The 26,598-nt window shown below is 37.9% G+C and overlaps 3 protein-coding genes across 14 annotated transcripts; 1 reads left to right on the forward strand and 2 right to left on the reverse strand.

Moving 5' to 3' along the window:
- The first annotated feature begins 5,303 nt into the window (after positions 1-5,303).
- On the forward strand, positions 5,304-10,238 carry LOC103709267 (uncharacterized). Of its 2 annotated transcripts, XM_089924196.1 has the most exons (6): positions 5,304-5,442; positions 6,338-6,434; positions 6,962-7,249; positions 7,460-7,784; positions 7,897-7,978; positions 9,943-10,238. In XM_089924196.1, the coding sequence occupies exons 3-6, from the start codon at positions 7,009-7,011 to the stop codon at positions 10,132-10,134; spliced, it is 840 nt and encodes a 279-aa protein (XP_089780322.1). In that variant the 5' UTR covers positions 5,304-5,442; positions 6,338-6,434; positions 6,962-7,008; the 3' UTR covers positions 10,135-10,238. The 2 variants fall into 2 exon arrangements, with proteins under 2 accessions (XP_089780322.1, XP_089780321.1); XM_089924195.1 differs by lacking the exons at positions 5,304-5,442; positions 6,338-6,434 and having other exon boundaries at positions 6,820-7,249.
- Positions 10,239-10,415: 177 nt separating this feature from the next.
- On the reverse strand, positions 10,416-13,488 carry LOC103709265 (EID1-like F-box protein 2). Its single transcript, XM_008794533.6, has 3 exons — positions 13,172-13,488; positions 11,456-12,230; positions 10,416-10,736 (listed from the first exon to the last, which is right to left on the reverse strand). Exons 1-2 carry the CDS (start codon positions 13,211-13,213, stop codon positions 11,475-11,477), a joined length of 798 nt encoding a protein of 265 aa, XP_008792755.3. The 5' UTR covers positions 13,214-13,488; the 3' UTR covers positions 10,416-10,736; positions 11,456-11,474.
- A 3,981-nt stretch (positions 13,489-17,469) lies between these two features.
- LOC103709268 (uncharacterized) lies at positions 17,470-23,120 on the reverse strand. Of its 11 annotated transcripts, XM_088701002.2 has the most exons (4): positions 22,791-23,085; positions 21,532-21,598; positions 21,289-21,408; positions 17,470-19,775 (listed from the first exon to the last, which is right to left on the reverse strand). In XM_088701002.2, exon 4 carries the CDS (start codon positions 19,725-19,727, stop codon positions 17,892-17,894), a length of 1,836 nt encoding a protein of 611 aa, XP_088557128.2. In that variant the 5' UTR covers positions 19,728-19,775; positions 21,289-21,408; positions 21,532-21,598; positions 22,791-23,085; the 3' UTR covers positions 17,470-17,891. The 11 variants fall into 11 exon arrangements, with proteins under 11 accessions (XP_088557128.2, XP_088557130.2, XP_088557127.2 ...); XM_088701004.2 differs by lacking the exon at positions 21,532-21,598 and having other exon boundaries at positions 22,791-23,115; XM_088701001.2 differs by lacking the exon at positions 21,289-21,408 and having other exon boundaries at positions 22,791-23,113.
- Positions 23,121-26,598: the final 3,478 nt, after the last annotated feature.

Here is a 26,598-nt window from a genome sequence, read left to right on the forward strand (position 1 = left end):
AGGTACCCAAGTTTTCTTGGGTCCTTCGTGGTTAGTGTGGTTGGTTCCCTTAGGCACCCATACTTTAGTTATGTTTTTAGCTTTCATAAATGTACTCTTGTTAGTTTGGATCTTTCTTTGAATACAAGAGTAGGCTTTATGTCCATTCTTCCCACAATGAAAGCATGTAGGTTTTTCAGTTTTTACATTTTTTGCTTTTACAAAGAAATTCTTTAGGTATTTTTGTTGTGTGTTAGTTTTATATCCTAATCCGGCTTTATTGAAAACAGCTCTTTGATTTGAAAGAATAAGATTTAATTTTTCAGAGCTTTGTGTGAATTTTTCAACAATTGGTTTGTACTTATGTACCTCATTCTTAAGATTCAAATTTTCTTTAACTAGTTCTTCCTTATCTTTTTTAAGGGATTCAACATTTTGTGCAAGTGAGGTATTATTATCAAGTAGGGATTTTACTTTTAGATTTAATTCCTTAATTAGTGTTTTTGCCTTTTCATTTTCAATGCTAAGTTTTGAATTTTTGATTTCTAGGTTAGTAGTGTTAATATTTTTAACGCTCTCCTTTTCAATTAATAGGTTTTCAAAATCTTCCTTTAGTTTTTGATTGGAGGCTTTTAACTCTTTATTCTTTGCTCCTAACATACTACAATCACCCATAAGTTCTTGAAAAGCTTCATATAATTCTTCTAAAGTAAAATTTATAGTTGGGTTTTGACATACCTCGTCGTCTTCGAACGCCATGAAGCACAAATTGGCGGTCTCTTTCTTCTCTTCCTCGGAGGATGATGTGTCACTATCATCCCATGTTGCCTTCAATGCCTTCTTCTTCTCCTTTCCAAAATACTTCTTTTGTTGAGGGCATTTGGAACGAACATGTCCCGGTCTCTTGCAATCATAGCATATGATTGGATCTCTTTCTTTTTCCTTTTCTTTTTCCCAATCATTTCTCCCTCCAAATTTCTTTCTTGGGAAAGGTTTCTTTCTTCTCATGAATTTCTTAAACTTCCTTACTATCAAACCCAAGTCCTCATCTTGGCTTTCTTCTTCACTCTCACTACTCTCTTCTTCACACACACTTGAGGTAGCCTTGAGTGCGATTGTCCTTTTCTTCGGCAACTCTTCTTCATGTTGCTTCATTGTGAGCTCATGCGTCATCAATGAGCCCAGTAGTTGTTCTAATCCCAAAGTATTGAGGTCTTTGGCTTCTACGATCGCCGTGACCTTTGCTTCCCATGCTTTCGGCAAAGACCTGAGAATTTTACTCACAAGTTCTGGGTTAGTATAAGATTTACCCAAACTCTTTAGACCATTAATTATATCGGTAAAGCGAGTAAACATGCATGTGATGGTTTCATTGGGTTCCATCTTAAACAACTCATACTTGTGAACTAGAATGTTCACTTTAGACTCTTTGACTTGATTTGTACCCTCGTGGGTAACTTCAAGCCTATCCCATATTTCCTTAGCGGAAGTACATGTGGAGACTCTATTGAACTCATTTACATCTAGAGAACAAAATAATGAGTTCATGGCTCTAGAATTAAGTTGAGCTATCCTATCATCATTCTCATCCCAATCCTCCTCAGGTTTGGGAACTCGAATGCCATTAACCATGTGTGATGGTTCTTGTGGTCCCTTGACTATAACCCTCCACAAGGCATAGTCTTGTGCTTGAATGAAGATTCTCATTCTAGTCTTCCAATAGGTATAATTTGTCCCATTGAAGAGTGGAGGTCTATTGGTTGCTTGCCCCTCGGCAGGAACATTGTTAAAGGGTGTTGCCATCTAGATCTTTGGCTAAGACGGTTAGGTCTTTCAAGAAATACACAGAGCACCCGCTCTGATACCACTTGTTGCCCAGAGATGGTCACCCAAGAGGGGGGTGAATTGGGTGTTTTAAAAGCTTTTGACTAATTAAAAATAAAACACACGAATATATGCACTAAAGTAAAGAAGGAGGAATAAGAAAGGTCAATCGCAAACACAATATTTTATAGTGGTTCGGAGCTTCCACTGCTCCTACATCCACTCCCCAAATCACCTTTGGGAATTTTCACTATAATCCAAGATTACAGTACGGTAGTTTTGCGAGTTCACTACCCAACTCGTTGTTTTACACCGGGCTCACAACAAACCCTAAAACCCCCAATTTCACTTAGGCTTGGGACGCCTTTCCCTTGTTCCAAGTCCCTTGACTGGAACAAGCACCACAACGAAAGAGTTTACAAAAGAAAGGAAAAGCTCTAAAAAGCAAATATTGCAATTATGAACAATAGAACCCGGAAGAATCCTTTTGCCGTTGGAAGCGTGGGAGATATTGATTCTTCCGATGTGGAGCGCGTAGGATTGAGTGTGAGCTTTGAATCCCAAGCGCATGAGAGTGATTGAGCTTGAAATCACTTGGGAAGCTTGAAAACACTTGATTTCTTCACTTGAATGCACTCACTCCCTTGAACTTTTCTTTCTTACTTCTCTCTTGAATGATCTAGCTTTGGGTTGGTGAAGAGTTGTTGAGAAGCACTTAAGAGGTCCCTTTTATAGCCCAAAAAAGCAAATATAGCCGTTAGAGACAAAGTAAAAAGGATTTGAAATTCAAACCAAACCTGAAAAGCTGTCAGTCGCGTCCCAGTCACTCCGGGGACGTCTCCGCTTCAACGGGAGACGTCTCGGCTACAAGATTTTACTTTTTCCGTTGTCTGGGGTCGACTCGGCACTTTCAGGGGACGTCTCGGCTTGTTTGCACTTTTTGAATGGGGACGACTCCGCTGATCTGGGGACGACTCCTCTTCTTTATCTCCGAAGAACATGTCCTCTGGTACTTCCTGAGAGAGTCGACTCCACTCCTTCAGGGGACGTCTCGGGTTGTCTACACTTTATGCATGGGGACGACTCCGCTGTCTCAGGGTCGACTCCGCTTCCTTATCACCCAAAAAACCATTCTCTGGAAAACCCTGAGAGAGCCGTCTCCGCTATCTTGGGGACGACTCGGGAAGTCTCCTTTTTACTTGCGGGGACGACTCGGCTTACTGTGGGGACGTCTCGCGCATATCTTTTGAAAACTGCCTTTCTGCCGCCACTGAGAGAGTCGACTCCGCTACTGAGAGAGTCGACTCCACTAACGCGGGGACGACTCGGCAGGTGTCGGGGACGTCTCCAAGTGTGCCGGTTCTTCCTGTTTGTGCCAGAGACGTCTCTGAAACTATCCGGAGACGTCTCGGCTGTCCCTGATCTGTTTTCTTTAACTCAAAATATTCTTCAATAAATTCATAAAAATTATGGGAACTTGCCTAGACATTTCTTAACAATATTCTTAATAAGACACATGAATTTCTCAATTAAATTGTTAAGATATAATGGAATTTTACTCTAGTGTTTTGTATTCATCAAAATCTATTAGGGGGTCAACAGAGATGCACCAATTGACACTAGATTTAAAATGGTTTGAACCATTGCATTTCATGAACGAGATTTAGATAAAATTTTTCATTCAAGGCTAGTCCTTAGATGTACATCATAAATGGTTGATGTCTCATATGATTATTTTTTATCGTACATAGATTAGTGATGTCAAACTTTTAGGCTTTGTTTTCGTTGCTATGAAGGCGAAAGAAATAAAGTTTGCTAGTGATGATTGTTGTTTGATAATAAAAAGAGTACATGAAAAAAAATTAAGGTGAATATCTAGAGAAATTGTTTTCTAACAAATCTAAAATTTTCCTTCTTCGCTGTTGGGAGCAAGTAAAATATATACACGTGGCTCTATAAAGCTTATCATATTTTAACCATTTTGTCAGCAACTTTTCTTGTAATTTTGTTGCTTCGACCAATTATATAGAAAGATACTCGTTTTTTTTTATTCTTTCCTTTAGTTTCTTTTTTTTATTTCTTGATGATTATGTTTCTTTTCTTTCATTTTCTTTGCAAACAGGTGGATCAAGTTAATGCCTTTTGATTTTGAATTTGTAGGTGAAATTTAGATGCAACAAGTTAGGAAGGATCCCACTTCTATTATTCAACTTGCACTCACTTAGCATTATGATAACACTAACTTGCAATACCTTCCTTGAATTCAAGAAATTAGCCAGAAATTAGTGAAAGAACAAATGAATCATTCTTTTCCGAAGTTGCCCTATCATTGATCTATCTATGATTCTATATGAATGAAAACTCTTGGGTGATTGGTCAGTCTTCAAATAAGTCTAATATCCTACTAGATAACACTAATTTTGAGTCTTCTGGGCCATGTCATTAGGAGGAGTCTCACAATAATTATGTATTTTTCCCTTCTTCATTATTCTCTCTCACTCGTAGAACCTCCAAGCTCTAATGATAATCGGATTTCAATTTGTTTTCAAGTTTTTATTAAGGTCCAATTTAGCACATGGTTTTAGTAAGCTAACTCGCTAAGGTTTCATAATTTCCAAAACTAAAATGATTCATATCATGATAATCGCTGACAAATTGCAATGTGAAAGAAGTACAATACGGAAAATGAATGGCTAATTTTGAAAAAAAGAAATCCAATCACATTTGAAATAAATATAAATTTATATTTATATTTAGTTAGATTGAAACAAAACAAAAAAATGGAATATTGGTTGGAATTTTGGAACTCAAATAGTAACAATCATGAGTTGAAAAGAGTAATGCACAACCTAGTTCCCTGCAAATCATCATACTAGAATCCTAAATAACATAGACTTGGATCCATCAAGGCATAGAACAACCTGAGAGTGCCTTAGAAAAGAAAGTATAAGACAGAAAAAAAAAAAAGTGCAGATATTCGTATCTGAAAACCAGTCAAAACAAGCATTTCCATTTTCCACTTTAAGTATCTGAAAATCAACATTGCTTCAGCTTCCAGAGTCACATTTGATTAATTTTGATATTTTCTCAGTACTTCATTTGTTTCCTATCAATCATAATCCCAAAAATGCCTCTTTACAGATAAAATTCTTTCACTAAACAATTAAAATGCCTGCTGCTTCTTTTTATAATCTACAGACAACATACTTTTATCTGTTTTTGAGGCAGGTTTGTAACAAGGGAGCACAAAAAGACGACAGATGAGACAAGGTAAAAGGGGCATCTTTCTTCAGTCTTAAAGCTATCTTTTCAGCCAAGGCAAAAGACAACAGCATAAAGAAGCATCTGAAACCCAGGCACAATGCAAAAGAGGGATGCCTACCTTCATCCACCAGCTTTACAGATACATATCAGCACTTGCATGGCAAGAATACCTCGCCTTGCTTGTTCACCTTAGTTTTTCCTTGTTCATCACCTCTGTTAAATAATATGGTACACCTATCCTGACTTTGTTTCCAAGCTTGGCCTTCAATAAAGCCCCCATGGATCTCTTCCTCCTCGAACCCATCAAACTCCTGAGGGCTCCAAACGTAAACCGTGTTAGATCACCAGAATGGACAATGTGTTCAAACCATTAAGGTATTTTCCAACAACCGCAATATAAAGCAAGTACACTTTATTTCTAGGCCGTTCCTCTTTTTCTCACTTTATTGAATGAATTTTTTCTTCGTAATATTAAAGGTTGAAAGAAAATGCTCGGTGAACCAGAATCGGTAAAAATGGCCCCAAATAATTGGGAGAAGGCTTGATGGTTATGGTTACAATTATAGTTAATGGTTTTGTCCCGTGCTACATATTAGCCTTCAATCCACCAAAAGTACATGTATTTCAAAACCTAGCATAATATACTTATGCAATACATACTAATACCATTAGAGGTACCATACTGGTTTTATATAATACATATATTTCTAGGACATTTCTTTCACCCACTTTTTTTTTTTTAATTTGAAGAGTCAGAGTGTCTCTGTGACCTCAAACATCAAAAGGCACAATATTTGTCCTGAATTATGAAATTGATTTCTTTTCTTATTGTTGCATGAATCATTTCTTCATGATAATAAAGGTTGAGAGACGCTCGGTGAACTGGAATTGGTAAAAATGGCCCCAAATGGTTGGAACTAATGGTTATGGTTACAATTATAGCTAATAGTTTTGTCCTTTGCTATATATCAGCATTCAATCTACAAAAGGTACCTATATTTTCAAAACCTACATTAATATACTTATATTAAAATCATTAGAGGTAGCATACTAGTTTTATTTCAGTTAAAACTAGCATGGTTTCTCTCTCATGATATTCATATGTATTATCAAAAATATATCAGACATCTTATAGAAGTACTCCAAAAAATGGCAACACAAGTTGCTGCTTCAATTGCTCATGCAACAAATCAATCTGCATGTCCTTTTTCTTGCCATGGCCTTCCTTTTATTAATTCATCTCCCGATTCAGACTTTAATTTCTTGTTAGGGTACGATTTTCGGTTTAGGAGAGGAAACTGAGGACGATCGCCACAATACAAGAGAAGGCAGGCTACCTCTGCAGAAGAAAGTTTCCATCAGGGAAGGTATTGATATCTGATTGTTCTTTTCACCTATCTCACTCAAATAAGGAATTGCAAAAAGCCTATACTTATGGTAATATAAGCTAAATTTTATTATTTTCAAAAATAAGAAAAAGTAATTAATGTGATTGATCTTTCAAGCCAGCTACAAATATCAATCTTCTTTCAAACAGTAACTAATCTTTTCTTCAGGATGACCATGCCCATCTATACATAACCCATGTAACCATCTCGTAGGCATTTTCTCACCACTTGGTTTGCCCACTGTAGTTTACATGTAAGTTTTAGATATTTATTTGCTTTTCTTAACCTAATTACAAGTATATTTTCCCATCAACCACACGATTAGTTCTAAACAAGAAGAGAAACTGCATCATCTTTTAAATTATCCTGATTGCAAAAAATGTTTGCATTTTCTTTTTCAATGCCATGCAAGTCCTCAAAACTTGTAAATTCAATATATACAACAATGCAATTGCGGTCATGCTCTAGAAGAAGTATACAAGGAAACAAAAATTTTGCTTATGCAGAAAGAAAGAAGACACAAAACTGGTTCCAGGGGCAATTCTCTAGCCAAATGAGCAAGGTAGATGATGCAAGCAATGGTGAGTTTGAGACTGCCATTGCAGCAGCTGCATACGCTATCACGCTACAGGAAGAAGAAAGTTTGCTAAATCAGAACAAGTCTGTTGAAGAATCGGGAAGCACTTTAACCAAGACCAAAAGCAGAAGGGAAGAAAGCTTGAATAAGCCAACTGATAGCAGCAAAACTTCTAGATGGCTTAGTGGTGAAGAGGCAAAAGATGGCAAATCCCCAGGTACATTTTATCTTTTTTGTCCACCTTGCAAAATTCACTAAAACAAGGCTGAGTCAATGTAGTTATCAGTCAGTTACCAACTCAACTACATTAGTAGTTAAAATAGTTGCATGTAGCATCAACTTTCTCATGATAAATGCAAAGCAAAGCAGAAAAAGCAATTAATTTTTATCTCTAAAATGAATGTTTAACAAGTAACAACCCACCCAGTTTCAGGTGGCCGTTCTATGAGAAAGTCAGGAACGTTAGACCTGGAAGATTCTGCTGCTAATCACAGAGTGGCAGAAAAAGAAAGGCACCCCACTCCTACAATCAAGAAAACACCTACTTTCTCCGACAAGTATCTAAATGACACAGGTAGCAAAAATTTTGGACGTGGACAAGATCAAAGAGGGCAACAAGAACCATCCATGATAAAACCTAGAGTTTCATTTCCTGGAAAAGGAGATGGGGGTGAGAAGACAGCAAACTCCTATACAGCGGAAACAAAAGCAGATGCCTGGGAGAAAGCAAAGATGGCTAAGATAAAAAAGCGGTAGCTATGATGTGTTTTTAATAATTATACAACATAACATAAAATGCTTTGATGTCATTGCATCTTGCTCCAGGCTCCAGAAAATGAATTTCTGCAGTATGCCTAATTTCAGGTATGAAAAGATGAACGCCACCATTCTGGACTGGGAGAATGAGACGAAGGCGAAAGCCAAACGCCGCTTGGACCGAAAAGAGGTTTAACTTGACTGGCCTAGAATATATGATGCAATAATTATATTTTGCCTCTTGTTTTCCCTCCATAGATATGGCCACGGTCAACCCAATTATATATTTATTTGGACCAAGGTCTGTTGTGCCAGCACCGGAAACTGTATCGGTTGTCCGGCGGCACGAGTCGGTACTGGCCCATACTGTGCCGTACCGGGCCTGTACCGAGGCCGGTAGAGGGTGGCAGAGGCCGACGTTGGTGCAGGTGGCAGAGGCCGGCGTTGGTGCAGGTGGACCCTGTTTCATTCTGCCGGCCCTACGCCGGCCTCCCTCCCTCTCCCTCTCCTTCCCTCTCCCGCTCGCTCTCTTTTTTCTTGTCTTTCTCCTCCGGCGACGGTGTCTTGGTTTCTTTGCCGGAACTATCTCGGTCCGCTGTCGGTACAGCTCGGAACACCCCGAACCGGACGGTTCGAAACGGTTCCGCCGACCTTGATTTGGACCATAATGGTTCTGACACCTTGATGCACCATTGCACCATAATCTTGGTTAAGTTTTCATAACACTCGAAGAAATGTCGGCTGCCTACAATCAGTGAACCATGGACCATGATAAGCAGCTGTGTAGCAAGTCAACCACAACACAAGATTCCTAAAACACTTCAAGGGAGACAAGAAAATAATCTGTGGAAGATACAATGGACAAAGCTCCAGTTTTTCAAATAACTTGCTCTTACTATAAGGGTAGATTGAGTCCAAATTGAGAAATGATCTTTAGTAGATGATCCTTATAGGTCAATGCACTGAAAAAAAATACATCTGTTAAACACTATTTGTTGACTCCTACGCCAAAGCAGACAACATCCCAGTATCAACTAAATTTTACATGAACTATCGTCGCCTTTGGCCCACATGTCCAGGGCATTATATAAATCCAAACGACGGCCAGAACTTTTTCTCTAGTGCTCTTCAACCAATATATCATTATTTAAGCATCTCCTCATACAAAAAAATAGTTTGCCAAAATTAATGAAAGCTCTAATCTGCTTTCCTACCAAAACTCTCTTACACTATAAACCCCTCTTGCTTGGCTAGAGTAAGCCAACTTCTCTAGAAGGCCACTCACAAATTCAAGATGATTTTCCTTTTTCATCCAAGTATGTTCCTTGATTCTTGTTCATGCTCACATTCACAGAAACACTTCCAAGATGACTTTGCCCCATATAAAAGCATGCTTTCACACTATAGATAAGTCATGGTCTATGCATTCCAGAGAAAGCTACGAATATTACAAAAGAAATTCCGTAAGGGCATGTTTGGATATTCCTACAAAACAGAATTGGGCCGAAAGTCCTGTAGGATTCGTAGATTGGGCCATCTATTCAAACATGGCCCTGTATCAACCAAATACCACCCAACCCAAATCCTATGGGAAGAAAAAAAAGACCTCCATAGGTCCTTTTTTTTTCCTGCGACCCAAAGGCTAGTATTTGGGCTGTGGATTTGGATAGGCTCTTAGAAAATGCAAGATAAATAGGCCAACAGGCCAGATTTCTATAGGATTCTCAGCCCAATCATGTAGAAATATCCAAATAGGCCCTCAAAAGTGAAAGAATCCTTACCAAAAAGATAAGTGACATAAAACCACTAGAATGTTCTTTAAGTCAAGAAAGCTAAGAATCTTACAAGAGCAATTCCCTAAGAAGTGAAAGAAACCTTACCAAAAAGATAAGCGACATAAAACTGCGAGAATGTTCTTTAACTCAAGCTCTAGACACTTTCCAGTTGCAGGCATTTCCCTAGAAGGTTGTCCTGCATTTCTTCCAGTAAACTTTATGCCATTGCAATCAAGTTCAGGGCCACATATCCTGTGTGTTAGACCACTGAAAGTGGCAATTTTCAATCACTTTGAACGATACTGGCAATATAGCATATGTATGACGTCTTAGCTGACAAGCTTAAAGCAGAAACTAACTACATTTGCGGAAATTGCAGGGAGAAACGGGACCGAGAAAGGCAAGAGCATTAGAAGAATATCGTAATGAGATATTAAAGATTGATCAAATCGCTGGTAGAGCAAGAGCCGATGCAGAAGAAAAAAAAAGAAAGGATGAATATAAGGCAAAGGAGAAGGCCAAGAAGATTCGATCGACAGGGAAAGTTCCCCGCGCATGCCCCTGCTTATGATAAATCACTTAAATGGTAGAAGAAGCGTCCTCACATGATATCTTATCTGTATTATTTGGAGGCAATTTGCTTACCAATACTCTGCTGAACAATAAAGCATAGCAAAGCTAGGAAAGAATCTTATATTGAGTTGAAATTTGGAAGTCATGTATATCACATACAGATACCCTTGAGATTAACAAATGAAACAGGAAGCAGAAACAAAAGATAGCGATGAAAAATGAAGAATGCACAATTGCACACGCTTCTAGACAGAAAACAGAAAAAATTAATCCCAAGGATGACAAAATGCCACGAAACTACATATGCAAAGCATATTTTTACACATGGGTACATGGAAAACAGTATGATAATTCAATTACAGTGATATTGGGCTATGACTATCACCTAAATTCTTTCATTTACGCAATAAATAGAATAAGAGACTAAAGAACAGCTTTCTCTGTGCTTGCAGATCCAAAAGATAAACTCCTATGCGATCTGCATACCCTGTTAAGATCCCTGCATCACCTTTCTACGAGATCTTTCTTGAACAGTAACCAACATGATCCACAATGTAATGCAGCAATAAGGAAGTATCCTAATCTTCAATGCTTGAAAATCTGCTCAATAAAGAAAATAACATGTCAAAGGAAATGTAGAAGAAAAAGAGATCAGAATGTTCCCCAAAACATCAAAGCTAAATATTAGTTTACAAAACTGTCATACAAATTCAAAATTTATAGAACACCATAATTTATATTTTCTTCACAGATTTTCTTTTTTGGATTGTTACATTTTTTGAGAATATTTTGCATATACTTAATTCAGTTTCATCATATCATATAACATATTTAGATTAATCAACCCAAGAAATTTCAAACATATAGACAGATAACCTTCATTTGATGGTGGTAAATTCTATATGCTCCAATTACTTCCATAATGTTGGCAAATTGCACTCATCGTTATAATAAGAACAAAGAAAGTTGTTTTGAAGAGATTAACCCAATAGTGCATGGTATCACTGCAATTTGTTTAAATTTAAATAGCAGCAGAAAAAAATGAACACAAGATTTACAAATGTTCATTGTTAAAACCAATCTTTTTTATTTTTTACTCTTTTTTTTTTTTTGAGTTAGTAACATTCTCAAATAGATACCTGGAATAGATACCTGGACAATTAGGTCTACATGGAATCAGATGCATATTAGTGAGGCTATGAAAACTACATTTTATCTCACATATTTTACAATGTATCAAATGAGGAGCTTCAGTGGACTACTCACGTCCCCAAAATTTAAATGGTGGTGAGGAAACAAAGAGTGATCAGGAGGATCACCTGCGTCAAATTCTGAGCATCACTCCAACTCTGACACCTCCTCCGAGTCTGAGAGTGGTAAGAGAGTGGATATTCCAAGCATATGGCCATTGAGGCATACATAATACTCTATGCAATCATCATAAGCACCCAACCTGCAGGAAGCACTTCTTGGTATCATGTTTGCTTGCAGCATGCTCCACAACTTTGCTTTACAGTATGGACACACCTCTGTGGGATGAAACTTTGCCTGCCTGTCAATCAGCATCTTCCTAACTCTTGAAAAAGAAAACGACTTGAAGACACCACGAAAAAAGCCCACATCACCCTCCTCTCCCTGATCAAGATGCTCGCAAGGGTCTGATACATACAGTACATCTGTTCTGCATTGTGGAATAAGAAAACTTTTCCCTGAAGTCCTAGAAAACCGAGTCCTGTAAACAAAGTGACCTGGGATATGGATGGTATTAAACAGACCCCCTTTGCTGCAACCTGAACAATAGATGAGAAGCTTCCCCAGTGCTTTCCAGTTTCCATCAACACTGTGGCTTCCACTGGACTGCAAATCTAGCATCATCTTTGGAGCCCTTGTTCGGCAAAACTCCTTCCATAAAACCCGCTTGGCAACCTCATCAAACCATTTGCAAACACACGACATTGCAGCAATCAATCTGGGGTTCCAATTTAGGTGTTGAAACACAAGAAAAATTGCATCCTCACTCAGATGACCTTTCATACATATACAAGTTGATGAGTGTGTGCAGCGGTACTGCTTTACGACCAACATCATTCCACCCTGTTACAATAGGAAAGAGCAAAAAAAGTTGCCATTTATTAACTGATCAATCTTGAACACATTTACAACAAAAAAGGGGGGCAATTAGTTTGTTGATGACTCTTAGTTTGGCCTACAGAAAATAATCCGATAATGGTTCAGATCGAAAATTTTCATACATGTCATGCATCATAGGCTTAACAAGAAGAACAGGCATCGACAAGAACCAAAATTCGCTGCATAAGTAAGAGCATATAGGTAGAACACTAAAGAATCCGCTCATCAAATGTTGCATTCCTACATCCTGACTGGATCAAGATAGAAACACACCCTATTTAATCTAATTTATCTTCATGCTTCAGGTTCAATGGAATAAGCATATAACTATGATTTGCATGCAGCTACAGAATGTTTCGTCAAGCAAATCATTTTTTTAGTGAAATCTCATCCATAAAAGAAAAACATATACTTGCCACACCCATATATTAATCTCAGATCCTTAACCAATTCCATCATCCTACACATTCAGTATTGAAGTTCATAGAAAAAAAATAGTAGGTTCCCAACTCCAAAATCTTCGATCCCACCAACAAGATGGAAAAGAAAATCTCCAATCCGTTGTTTCCAGGTTCCCCATACAAAATTTCACAATCTAATCCCATATCTTCGTGCATCCCCATGCTTCCAATCCATCAAAATTCCAACATTCCTCTCCGATTCCTGTTTCCTAACGATTCCCACAATGCATGCAAGATCCCATCACATCTCCCCCTCCCCAACGATTCCCAACACATATCACACCACCCAACCAAAGGCCCTACCGAAACCATCAATCCAACACATACACCCAGAAAAATCCAAAAAAAATAGCGAAAAACTTCTCAGACCCCAAACAGCACAAAAATAACCAAAAAAGGCGACATTTTTCACAGAAGAAACAAGAAACTCAATCAATCTCTCACCTTTGTCGCAGAAATTTCCCTTTTCTGTTCCCTTGCTCGCATCCGAGAGCGAAAAGGGAAGAAAAATCTCTCTCTTCCCCTCTCTCTCTCCTCTTTCTCCCTCTAGAGCTCAGCGAGCGAGAGCGAGAGAGAGAGAGAGAGAGAGAGAGCTAAGAGCTAAGAACTAAGACAGATCGGGGCTCGCATGGCGACAGGGAGGGGCAGTAACAAAAAGCCCCTCAGGAGTGATAGAATTCGAGAAATGCCACCGTGTCCATGAGACGAGAATTTGTTACCCTTCGGGGGTATTTTCGTCTTAATAAAAATTCCGTCACCCGTTCTCCGATGCTCTCCAATTGGTCTTCTGGAGAGGAGAGAGAGAGAGAGAGAGAGAGAGAGAGAGAGGCGGTTTTTGAAGCCCGGGATACTGTTCCGTTATGTCGGCGGTACACGGTTTCTAACCGTGTACCCCCCAGCAGAAAGGGTCTTCCGAATTAATCCAATCAGCTGTCTTGTATGAACAGCAGACAGCGTTTTCGTTGCTTGTATATTTCGTTGTCACATATCATAAAATACTGTTTACATATGATTCAGACCTTAGAATAATACTTGTAATATGATTAAAAGATTTATCCTTCCACTTATCACTAAGATTTATCTTTGCAGCGAGATATTTAATGTCTTTCTAATCCAAATTAGGTTGCATTTTCAAACCTTAGAATTATAGTTCGCAATATCAGTTTGAATCGGACGGAATGAATATCCTGTATGGAAGACATACCGACCGAAAATTTTTCACACTATATTGTATCGATACAGTACCAGCATGGTACCAAACGAGGTGCAGTAATAAAAATAGTGACAAGCTAAAATAGTATTTTTGAATGGGTGGCATCTTTTGAACTCTTCTCATCAATGCTAACCATTACTTTCTCTTATTTATTTTCTATTTGCTAATGTCTTGAATCCTTCCCTTACCATTCACTGGCTAGCAAAAGGGTGTATTCTTGGAATGCAGAGTATAGGAGATTAGACAAGAGAATTCCAACTCTCTGGATATTTATCCATCTCGACGCACATTTAGAATGACTCGGACTTCTGCTCCTGCATCACATCAGCAACTTGGGCAGCTGGGGTCTGACGTTCCAAGTTGGGAAGTGGACTGTGCAATTTGGCAGTCCTGGCCGCAAGTGGGCACAGCCCTACCCTCTTATGAACTGACAAGTCGATGGGGGCTCAACCAAGTTGCATTAAAAATCTTTGGTTGATCGTGATGGAAGATGGCTGCTCCAATTTAAGGAGTCAGGGACTTGCTCTAGAGAAGTTTCTTTGGTTGAAAGCTTCTAGTGGGGCACACGGAAGGGTAAAGTTTTTATAGGTAAGACCACAGTTTTCCTTGTTCAAGTTAGATTAGTTTTCTTGCAGTGATTTAGTTTGAAGACTTGATAGGATTATTAGAGTTTTGAATTATGTATCTCTCCTTTTGGAGTGATGTAGCACGCATTCCATTGATTGGAGGCATGTAAACCACCTAAGAGTGTTTTAGAAGGAAGTGCTCGAATAAAATAAAAATGTACCACCGAGGTGGTAGTACAGTTGGAACGGGGCTAAGGTTAGAAAAGTTCGGACGTCGATTAAATGTGGAGACCAGATGCCCTCCGCCTAATTTGCCCGGTGGAGTCGCCATTTAGTCCGCCGATACTGAGGTGGTGCTGGGGTGACGTACTCACACGTGGAAGGGCTGCCGCACTGATGGGGCTCCCCACGGGTCGGAAAGGCTATGAGTGTATTATCTGCCCGCATCAGACATTCTCTGGTGGAGGGGGGCCCAGTGGGGGCTGCTACGTAGGTGGGGTTAATTCCCCTCCCTCCTTCTTTTCCCTAGCAAAAATAAAATAAAATAAAATAAAAATGCAGAGATACAAATATCATTAATTACATGGTGTGGGGGGACAATCAGAAAGAGATTTAGCAACATCTCATGTCAGTATCTTGATAATTCTAGACCTGTTGATACTAATTACTTAAAAAGAAGCATAAAATTAACTATGAAACACATGCATTCATAACGCAAACCCATTCATACATATGTATGTAAGTGTTGATGTCCAAATCCCTGACCGCGATCTGATGATATAGAGGCATGGAAGGCGTAGATCGATCCGCTAGGTCCACAGTGGTGGAAGATAGTGTGCTAATCTATTATGGAGAGTCATGGATCCGCATCCAAAGAGGAGACAAAGGCCATTGAGGTGGCTCCAGTCGAACCTCCTCCAATGCTCAAGTTATATAGAGATTTGGAATAATAGTGAGAGATAACAAGAGAAAATATAACAAAAAGCATTAGGGTAGAGTGATCTTCTTGGATCACTGAGCCTTGAGTGCCTGACTTGAAGTGCTCAGCCTGGGAGCTCAGTCTCGGCCTTTGGGAGCTCCCTTTAGGAGCTCGGCCATTAAAGACTTAACCATCTGAGGCTCGACCATTGAGAGCTTAGCCTTAGGAAGCTCAGCCTAGGTATGCTCGGCTTGAGAGCTTGGCTTGGAGTGCTTGGCCTGGAAGCTCGATCTAGGAGCTTAGCTTGGAGTGTTCGTTCGGCTTAGGAGCTCGACTTGGATAATGCATGGAAATTTGGCATGGAGTACTCGACATTGAAGCTCGACCTGAAGTGCTCGGGACGGGAGCTCAGCCTGGAGTGCTAGATGTGGGAGCTCCTCTCTTTTCTGAATTAGTGTCCTTCCTTGTTTGGATCCCGCCAAAAAATTATTTTTTTTAATTTAATTTTTTTTTAAAATGCTTGCCGCATGTCGATTTGTAATGGTTGGATTAGATTTAGGCCACATCAAGAAGTCTTGAAAGGAAAAAAACAAAATTTGGAAGTTATAATCAGAGTGCCCCTAAGATGCAGATTTTCTTTGCTCAAAAGAAATCATGCAGATTTTCTTATTTTAGATGTACGTTAGGATGATTGTATTATCAGGAACAATGCCTAACAAGCTGCGAGATCGATAGCAATATTATTCGGAAACATGGAAGAAGTTATTACATTGGAGGCTCCGAATTTCCATGCTTATATTCATGTTTGCCTCCTACACCATCATGCACTTCTGAACAATCAAAAGATATCAGAAAGTTATATGCACTGCAAAGAAACATGTAAGACTATCCAATGGAAAGCTAGCAGGCAGGGAAAGCTAATAGGTTAGCCAATTAGCTAATAGGTTACTTCATTTCAATAAATAGAGAAAGCTAGCAGGCAGGGAAAAAGCATCCTATTAGCAATAAGTCCACCATGTATTTGCAGTAATGAATAAAATTTTATATAATCAAATACAATAGCATGCCACAGGACAGAGGTAAATATCTTTACAGATATCCTTTCAGAAGATAATGGAATAACAACTTTTTTCCTGGGAACTCCCTAGAGAGAGAGCTCTAGAAATAGTTGCATGCAGGGGAGACATCTCTGGCATACTCTCCAAGTAAGAACCTACCATTTGTTTTCATACGGAGGACTATGTCGCATGACACCAATTGGTTATGTACATGGATTAAACATTTCCTATATGCCGATGAAATATCATTCTAACTATCAAGGTATAACAAAATACCAGAAATCTTGATCACCCAATCTAGTAGGTTTGCTAAGCTCTGATTTCAAACTTGACAATTCAAACTAGCATCAAACTATGGCTCAAAATCACCAGTAGCAGATTCAAACTGATGAAACTAGTTGGTTTACCATCCTCAAAAAGAATGAGTAAGGTTGCCCTCTATACATTTAAATGTGTATAAATCAAGAATCACATTAGAATCCGAAAAGGAGATTAAAAAGAACACAGTCACACCCATGTTTCCAAGAACAAACACAAGCTGACAACAAGACAACATGCATACCCTGTAAAGCTTTTCAGTCCAACCTATCCTTCAGTCCAGTATACTTCTCTTCAACATAGATCACATTATACATAGAAGACATACACTTTGAGCTTCCTGTTTACCTGAGAATTTCAACTCTCTTAGTCATGAAATCATGAAGTCACGAACACAGAATAAGTTTAATTTTATCTCAAGGTTGGCCACCTAAAATGCATAGACTCATCAAATCTAATTCACAATATGTCAATGAAAGTCCTGTCAGAAAAATGTAAATCGAAGTCATGATCAGTAAGCCAAAGGGGAAAAAGTTTAAGCAGAAGAAATATACAGATGCATAAAACATCATAAAATCTATCCCTCTCTAAAAGAATTGTTGATATTTGGTCGCCATCATTTATAAATATACCAGAAACTACATGCATGTAATTTGCAACATCCAACCTTCTCTGTAAGAAACTCAAGGCCAATTTACTTATGGAATGAACGATCCAAATACACTCATTCAAACAAATATCAATCCACCTAATGTTACTGGGCTTATTAAGTACAGTTCCAAGAAGAAACAAATTAGCATGAACTAAAGAATAAAGAGAATAAGTCCTTCCCAGCAACAGATATAAAGCAAGACAGCACAAAATAACGCATGCGAACTCCAAACCTTTTCAATCCACGCTACTTTTCTCGACATACATCTCTTCATTTACAGATATACACACAAGCCTTTCCATAAATCCAACTTCACATATACTTGTAGAGTCGGATCTTATATGATATATGCTCAAGACATTCTGAGTTATATTTAACAATATCTGACCACAAGCATTCCAATAATCATCATGCAAAGACAGTCACTTTACTACCAACTTAGGCTGTAGATGCTGGTTTGCCATCCTGGAGGGAGATCACAGTCTCGAAAGCGCCCACCAAAGCCTTCACCTTGCTCCTCCTGGTCTCTACCAGCTTACTTGCAGTTTCTTCAATCACATTATTGAACAAACTCTGTGCCTCTTTCTTCCCCCTTGTATCTTGATGCCTCAGGACCACACCTTGAGCTTGTGGATTTGGATCATTTGAGACATCCATCGCATTCCTCCGCCTAAAACTTCTCCTCCCTACCAGACGAACATTTGAGTTCTCACCCACCACTCCTCTTCTCCTGAATTTGAGCCTTCTTGGACCATTGCTCTCAGTCTGGGGTTCGATTACTCTACCTCTCCTAAACTTCAATCTGTAAGGCGCAGGAATATTATCTTCTGGGTGAACGATTGCAGTTCTTCGTGGTCTCCTTCTGTCTTCACCCTTTGATAATTCATCACTGCTGTTGCTTTCTGTTTCCACATCATCAAATAGTGATTCACTTGATTTACTAAATCCAGACACAGATTCAGGTTCCTCAACCTCCTCCTCATCAGGTGAAATTGATTCTAGTGTCTGGTGGCCATCAGATATTTGCTGCATGAAATCCAAATCAACATTCTCTGCTTTGGACTCAATGACATACAATGTTTCCTCCTCATTCCCATCAATGTCATGTTCAGCCTTTTCAACCTTTTCTCCACTATCACTTGCAGTATTTTCAACATTTTCTTGACCTTTTACAGGAGCAGCGAGCTTTGCATTTCTATGTTTCATCAGCTGCAAGTCTGAGACCCCATTACGAGCAGACTTGGCAGGCAAAGAAGCTGTTGTTGGTTTCGATACTTTCCCTTGTCCACCTTTTGTCACTCCCTGAACCTTATATGTCTTGTCCTCCCGATTCCTTCGACTAGCTAGACCTGCTGAAGGAGTTAAGGAGCATGCAGACTTTACCACTGGAGTTTTCTTTGCCTTCAAGGAGATTTCAGGTTTAGCAGAGATACTAATACTCTTGGGAGGCACCGATGCCTTTTGCTTAATAATAACTGGTTTAGCAGCTGTTACAGGTTTCTTCACAGATATCTGCCTGAGCAATTTGGGCTTAACTGATGCTATACCTTTCTTGGCAGACAACACAGACTTTTCCTTCATGGTACCAGGCTTCCCACGCGCATCAACTTCGTTGCCATGGGACAGATCTTTTTGCTTCAAAACTTTGGGCTTGTTGAGGAATGTTTTTGACTGCAGTGGGGTCTTCTGTTTGATTATCTGCCTCTCCTTTCTGCCACCTGTATTGAGGCTTTTTAACTTTATCTGTTCATTTTCTGGGGATGCAGGAAGAATTGCCTGCTTGCCAGGCACAATGTCTTTATGGCCAGGTGACAGAGTCTGCAACTCCTTGCTGACACGTCTCTCTGACAATCCAGGTCCCTTGGTTGTTGACAAAGCCTTATGCTTGATGGCTTTAGGTTTATCAGAAAATTCAATTCTCTGCGTAGGCGAGGACTTCAGTTTACTTACAGGTGTCTTGCCTCTTTCTCCAAGATCCAAAGCTTTTGCCTCATTTTGCTCTTCACCCGTGACAATATTATTTCTTGATCTGCGAAGAAAGGAATGCCTTTCCTTTCCTTCGAAATCATGTTTCCTTCCATACTTACAAAAATCATGGCATGACTTTATAGAAGTTTGGAGATATCGAGGCAGAGGCTTTTCATCACTGTTTGAAAAAGAAGGTGAACCACTAGGAGATGTTTTCCCTGTCCAATTTATCCTCTCCCCTCCTTTAGGCTTAACAACCTCCGGGGTTACTGAGATAATACCCCTATCTATTGCCTCGTCGTCCATTGGGAGAAGGTCAGGATCTCGATTTGCCGCAGTTAAGATTGCACGCCACTGCAAAATGTTCCAAAGTCCTGTTAGCAAAGAGGTGGGAGAAAATGAATGAAAGAGAATAATTTAAAGAGTAAAAGGCATAAGTTTGGATAAATTATCCAATGTTTCTAGCGATAATTATGATTTATAGGATACAACAGAAAAATGAATCAAAATCTACAAAACATTGTTTTGTTTGCTAGGTTCAAAGAATTAACATCCAGCAAGGGACCGTCCGCAACAGATCAATCATACAAGGATTTACGGGATATCGAGCATATTAAATATCATTAGAGATGGGCGGTTTCATCCGAAATAAGGTTCTTTCATACTTCTTCCAATTTTTCGAGAGATTGAGGCTGAAACTACTGTCTGCATTAAATTCTTTCACTCAACAAGCTTTAGTTTTATCTGCTGAACCAGCAAAGGATGCCTTAGAACTGTTCCGACTGATGATCCTATCAAACGTAACTTGCAAAGCTGGTTTACTAGATATATATAACACAGTTGATTATATAAGAATTCTATTGAAATTAGAGGTGCAAACTGGATGATATCAATTCATTAAAGTAAGGCCATTTTCAGAAAACACATAGCAGATTGTTTGTCTTGTAGTAACATAGGCATGCGTGTATATTTTAACCTGATCTACCACATAAAAAACAAGTTAAAATAGCAATGCCCCCCTCACCCCAAACCCCCAGCCCCCACCCCAAAAGAGAGGAGGAAGGAAAAAATTAGAGGTGCAAACTGGATGATATTAGTCACTGCAGTAAGCCATTTTCAGCACATATGGCAGATTGTTTGTTTGTAGTAATGTAGGCAGAACAAGGTCAATCCCAAAAGGGAGGGGAAAAAAGATATCTACCCACACACACACACACACACACTCACACAAATGAAGCCAGAAAAATGAAAGGCTAAGAGAGTTTCTTAGTAGCACCTGGTATGTTATTCTGAAACTGAGACAAAGATGACTACTGTGAATCCTTTAATTGCTTCTCAACCCGAAACACAAGCAACAAACAAAAACTTATGCATAATCTGATCAGAACTTCTTCAGAAGTCTAGTAAGACATAAAAATGCAGATGTTCTTTCAATCAATCGGGTGTTAATGCCAACACCAAGATAACCTTCATTTATGAGTGATGATAGAAAGTAGATTTTCCTTTTGCACTCTTACAATTAAAGAAAGGATAGCATCCAACAGTTTATTGAAAGATATAGATAATATTTCGCAAGATCATAACAGTACAAACAATATTATAGGATAGCATCCAACAATTTATTAAAAGATATAGATAATATTTTGCAAGATCATAGCAGTACAAACAATATTATAGGATAGCATCCAACAGTTTATTGAAAGATATAGATAATATTTCGCAAGATCATAGCAGTACAAACAATATTATAGGATAGCATCCAACAGTTTGTTGAAAGATATAGATAATATTTCGCAAGATCATAGCAGTACAAAGAATATTATAACAGCCATAGAAACTATTGGTGTAAGAAGGGTTACTTCAAAACCTCTCAATATGACCATGGAAACACAAGAAATAAGCAAAGTTGAGCCATTCATAATCTAAAGCAACGAACTTCCGCAATCTTTCATCATCAAGTCGAGAAAAAACAACCCAGAATCTTCAACTAGCAATGGAAAAAAGGAAAATCAAAGACCAACTTTTATGCTAAGGCTCATCAATAACATAGACCTAATCTATATTAAGAAAGAGAATTTATGACACTAAATACAGAAAAGAGAGGGGCCACCTCATTTGAATTAAAAAGCAAACAGCAGCAATTTTCTCCTACCCAACAAAGTCATACTATGATCCAACTGAAACAAATGAGAGTAATAAAACAAGGCATCAGAAATGAGATAGTTCTGCAATCCATTTCATTGAAAGAATGAAATATGTTAAATTTCAATAATCAATTTCAAAATGTTTAGAATACTGAATTTCCTCAAACCAAGATTTTGTGTCATTTACATCATTAAGATCATCACTCAGAAAAACTAAAATAAATGAACTGAGGTGATATTTATCCAATATCCAGAACAGGGAAGCAAAGAAAGAAAGAAAGAAAGAAAGAAATATAGAAGAATCTTACTATCCTTTCTAAATCAGGAAGGCAAGAAAACTTGAAACATAAGAAAGTATCACCATCTTTCTTAAATACCTTCAGGAGATAATGCGATCTACTAAAGTTCATCAGTTCAAGAACATAAGTTCATTAAATAAATAAATAAAGGGAACACAAAACTAAGGAAATTTCACCATCTTTATAAATATAAATACATATGATATAAATACATCAGTTTCAAGATCATGCGTTATAATATTCACTCTTCCCGGCTATTACAGAAAGAACAAAATATATTTAAGAAGCCTTGAAATCAAAAATTCAATCTCTTCATCTAAATGAACTAACAAGTTCCAGCAAGAAAACAGAACATAATAAAGTAGCGATAGCTTTCTATCCTACAAGAATCAAACCAATGACTTAATTTAGATCGAAAAGAAACCCATCAAGATCCAACCATTTGTCAATCAACTCTCTTCACCATCACCAAGAAATCCAAAACCCATACGGACTAAAAACAGATTTCATCGATCAATCAAAAGATTCAGTAAAGATCAACAGAAACAAGCCAAGAACAGAGAAAACCCCATCTTAATTTTTACCAAATCAGAAAGACATGTTCCAATATTGTATTAGCACAAGTAAAGCAACAAAGCACAAGAAACACCAATCAAGATCGTATCTTTGCAAAATTTAATTTACCATCGCAGAGAAAAAAAAAATACATGAAAGCAACCAACACCAATATCAAAAACAAAAAAAGATCCAATCTTTAATCAATCAAACCAATAAAGACGTAAAAAAGGCGCCATACCGATCATCACAAACGTCAAACATATCAAGATCGCATCTTGAGGCAATTCCGATCACTAGAAATCCAAGAAAAGAGCGAAAAAGGGCCTTTCGAGCTCAGAAAAAGCTGAAAACACGCATCAAGATCGTACCTTTCGGCGATCCCCGTCACCAGAAAGCGAAGAGGGAGGAACCCATTTGAGGACTCCCCCTCCTTCCCTCCTCGGCAAGAGCAAGGCCGGGGCCGGGCTCCTCCCCTTGGAGATCGTGCAAGCAACGTCAGTGTTTTTTTTTTAAGAGTAAAGAATGCGTGTTTGTTGGCGAGAAGAATAACAGAAGCAAGCGGAAAGTAGCGGAGAGCGAGAGAGAAGAGAAGGCGTCGCCACCAGCCCAATATGAAACGGTCCGAAATGCTCAACTCCTGAAGTCTCCCGTCTCTCTCTCTCTCTCTCTCTCCTAAGAGTCCAACTTCTCTCTTTCTCTCTCTAGATCTGATCTAAGATACGCAAATAAAAGAAAAAAATCTAGGAAAGTTAAATTTGGGGTATTGTTAGTTGTGAAAGGACAAACGGAGAGGCGACCGCAAAAAGAGACCACAGCTTGAAGGAACAACATGGTGTGGGTCCCGCAAAGGGATTGCGGGAATGTGAGGCTGGTGTTTGTTTGGGAGAATTTTGCTGTCTTGATTAGGTGGGACGTGTTACTTAGTAAGGGGGGTTAAGAAGGGTTTGGGGTTTTTTTTAATTGACTTAAATAACTTTAATTTATTGAAAGCATGTTATGAAGGATTGGGGTGTTAGTAGATGCCTAACTTTTCCCACGCCATCCCCTTTTAATCAACATAAATGATACCCATGCCATGGGCTGAGTGGTAGTAAAAATAAAAATATAATTTTATATAAAAAATAATAAAAATTTAAGATATAGCAAAAAATAAAGATGTGATATTAATCTTTCTAATTGGGATGGTTGCTATAGCATGGAAACATATTTTTTTTTATGAATATCCTTCTAAATATCGAATTTTGCATGAATACCCTTTTAAAATTAATATTTACATGTATACCCTCATAACAAACTTATTTTTGCTATTCTCGTAAATTAATATTTACATATTTTTGCATATGTACCTACGCTATCTAACACCTTTAAAAATTAATGGTTTCAAATTAGAATAACTAAAATATCCTTAATGGATGGATGTGCAAAAAAAAATTTTATGGCAATCGATCGCGATGGAAAACAAAAAAATAATTTCAAGATTTTATTTTATTTTTAATTAAATAAATTTGGTTTTTATTAACGGTATTAGAAGAACCGTTATATTAGACGTATTTATGCAAAAAAATAGTATTTTATGAGGGTATAGAAATAAATATAAGAGGATATTCATGCAAATTTGAATTTTTAGAAGAATATTCATGCAAAAAATTCTATTTTTTTATGTATGTGAATTTCTGAAAAATAAAAAGTAATTTTTTTATTTTTTTTGAGGAGTCCCATAAAAATCTAATTTATTTTAAAAATATATACAAATTTTTCTTTATCTTTAAATTTTGGAGAGAGGTTGAGTTTTTTTTCTTATTTCTATTCAATAGATAGGTAAGGAATATAGTAGATAGGTGCTCATCTGCTATAATTACACATCCTTGTGTATGCTTGGGTACTGAAGTGAAAGAATACAACCTTGAGCACTCCTTCTCTGGGTTAGCCTTAATTAAAATATATACTTTAGGAATTTAAAATTAGTTCTTGGATTTCTATCAACTTTTTCGGTCTTCATAGTTAAAAAATAAAAAATAAAAAATAAAAAGGCTATAATGAGGCTTGATGTGATAAGGAAGAAGATTAAAAGATGTGGAAGAAATAGAAGGTGAAGTGACTCAGAAATCGCCAGGTAGCAAATCCGATGTGGACTTGTCTTGGCTTACGGGTCGTGCATGCATTTCAGGGACTTTGACTCTCTCCATGTTGACCTCAACGTACCTTGCATGAGCATCAGAAGCCAAGCAGACTTGAATGAATTCGATCCCAAGGAGACTTGACTAATTGAAATAGTCAATAGAGGGCGAACCCAACTAAATCCAAGTTGGAGAACAAATATATTACATCAATTTACAGTAGATTTTTAAAACTTTCTAAGAACACAGACAGCAACAGCGTAAATTATAAGAATTTAAAGATGGATTCTTTCCTAAATTTGTGATTTATGGGATAAAATTGCAGTAATCTGTAAAATATCAAAAAATTGCAGGTGGTTTCTAGAGGATGATGGCTAATAATTCATGTAATCTTTTGTGGAGTGTAGCAAAATTCAAGGACTCATTAGGTCCACAACAATCAACTCCATTGTCATAATACAAACTCCCTACCTAGTCAACTGGCTTTCCACATCTTCACCATCTACACCTAACAAATATTCTTATCTATGGGTAATAACTTATGATGCAACCTGCAGTCCATCTATATTAAGCAAATTTGGTTTTGGAATAAACGGATCCAAGTCATAAACAAGTCAACCTAATCTAATCAGTTTAGTAAACAAATCAAGTTCAGATTTTAGAGTCTTGACTTGATTAAGCCATTTTGACCCTCGAGTTATGACCGAACATCTTTAGCCCGTTCAAAATATGCATAATCTATTTAAAATCCATAAATCCCATTGAAAACCTACTTGACATGTTTAACCCGTCTAACCTCATTCAAACTACCACCGAAGAGAAACTTGATAACCAGTTTCTATGTGGATAAGACTCTTTAAAAATATCTCTATCAACCAACTTCTTAATATTGGGTTCACCATGCATGGCTTTTTTTTCTTTCTAAATTCCTAATCCCCCTAAAAGTATACATACCCAATATGGCAACTAGAAACTAAAAAACTGGTCCCTGGCCCTTTGGTCTATGGAGAAACTGTGTTAAAAAGATCTTTATTAAATGGGTTATACACGTCAGGTTGGATAATTTGATTCATTGAAAAAGAAAAAAAAAAAAGAAGTTAGATTTGGATAGATTTTTAATCTATTTAATAAGTGGGCTCAGATTAGTTTGACCAATTTTTTCATCTAACCTTCATGGAACCCGACTTATATCTGACTCAACTCTCTCAATTACCATCCTTAGTCTTATTTTCAATGGTTCAATAAGTACATCTTGGTTAATATGCACAATGATACTAAGGCCATGTTTGGAATTGTTATTAGCAGTTAGGGGTGCAAATAGGTTGGGTCAGACACTCAAATTGGGTTGACCCTTTGCACGCTTTTGTAGTCAAAGTTACGTTCACACTTTAGCACCTCCTTGGTATGCCTTATACACGTCTTTCCAAGAAACACACAGCAGAAAGAGATAAGAGAAGGGGGAAATTTCCCAATCATCTTTGTTTTCTTTCATGCACATTTGTGTATCTTGACTCTAGGCTATGCGACTTCCATGTTTGAGCAACATATTTCTTGCTCTGGCCTTTTCTCTCCAAGACAAAAGACAAAAGAGAAGTAGGGATGAGAATGCATTTATTAAGTATAAATTCTTTTTTATTATTTTTTATAAAAATTGAGAAACTAAAAAAATGGATCAAAATAAGGATAAGAAAATACCAAACCTTAGGTTATGGCATCCAATGCCCGATTACTTTCTAGACTTGGCGCCCTTTTTAGTCAAATAAGGTTTATAACCATCCATGTTTTGTTTTATTGCATCCCACATTTCCTTAACATCAGTGTAACCCATCGATCTTAAGGTGGGGGATCTTGACCGATGGAATGCAGTAGTTTTTTTTTCTTAAGAGCAATGGATAATCATCTAGGTTCAAATTTTTCTCAAATTTACCATTCAAGAATTAAACCCCGAGTTGAAATGGCCCAAGCAAAGGAGAGCATATGTTAGCTACATCAAGCAAGAGAAAGAAAGTAAGGACATATCTAGTTAGGAGGAGAGATGTAGAATGGAAATGAACATAAA

Source organism: Phoenix dactylifera, chromosome 7 (assembly GCF_051530095.1).
Source record: "Phoenix dactylifera cultivar Ajwa chromosome 7, Ajwa_hap1_PhDact_Kaust_v1.1, whole genome shotgun sequence".
Taxonomy (NCBI): domain Eukaryota; kingdom Viridiplantae; phylum Streptophyta; class Magnoliopsida; order Arecales; family Arecaceae; genus Phoenix; species Phoenix dactylifera.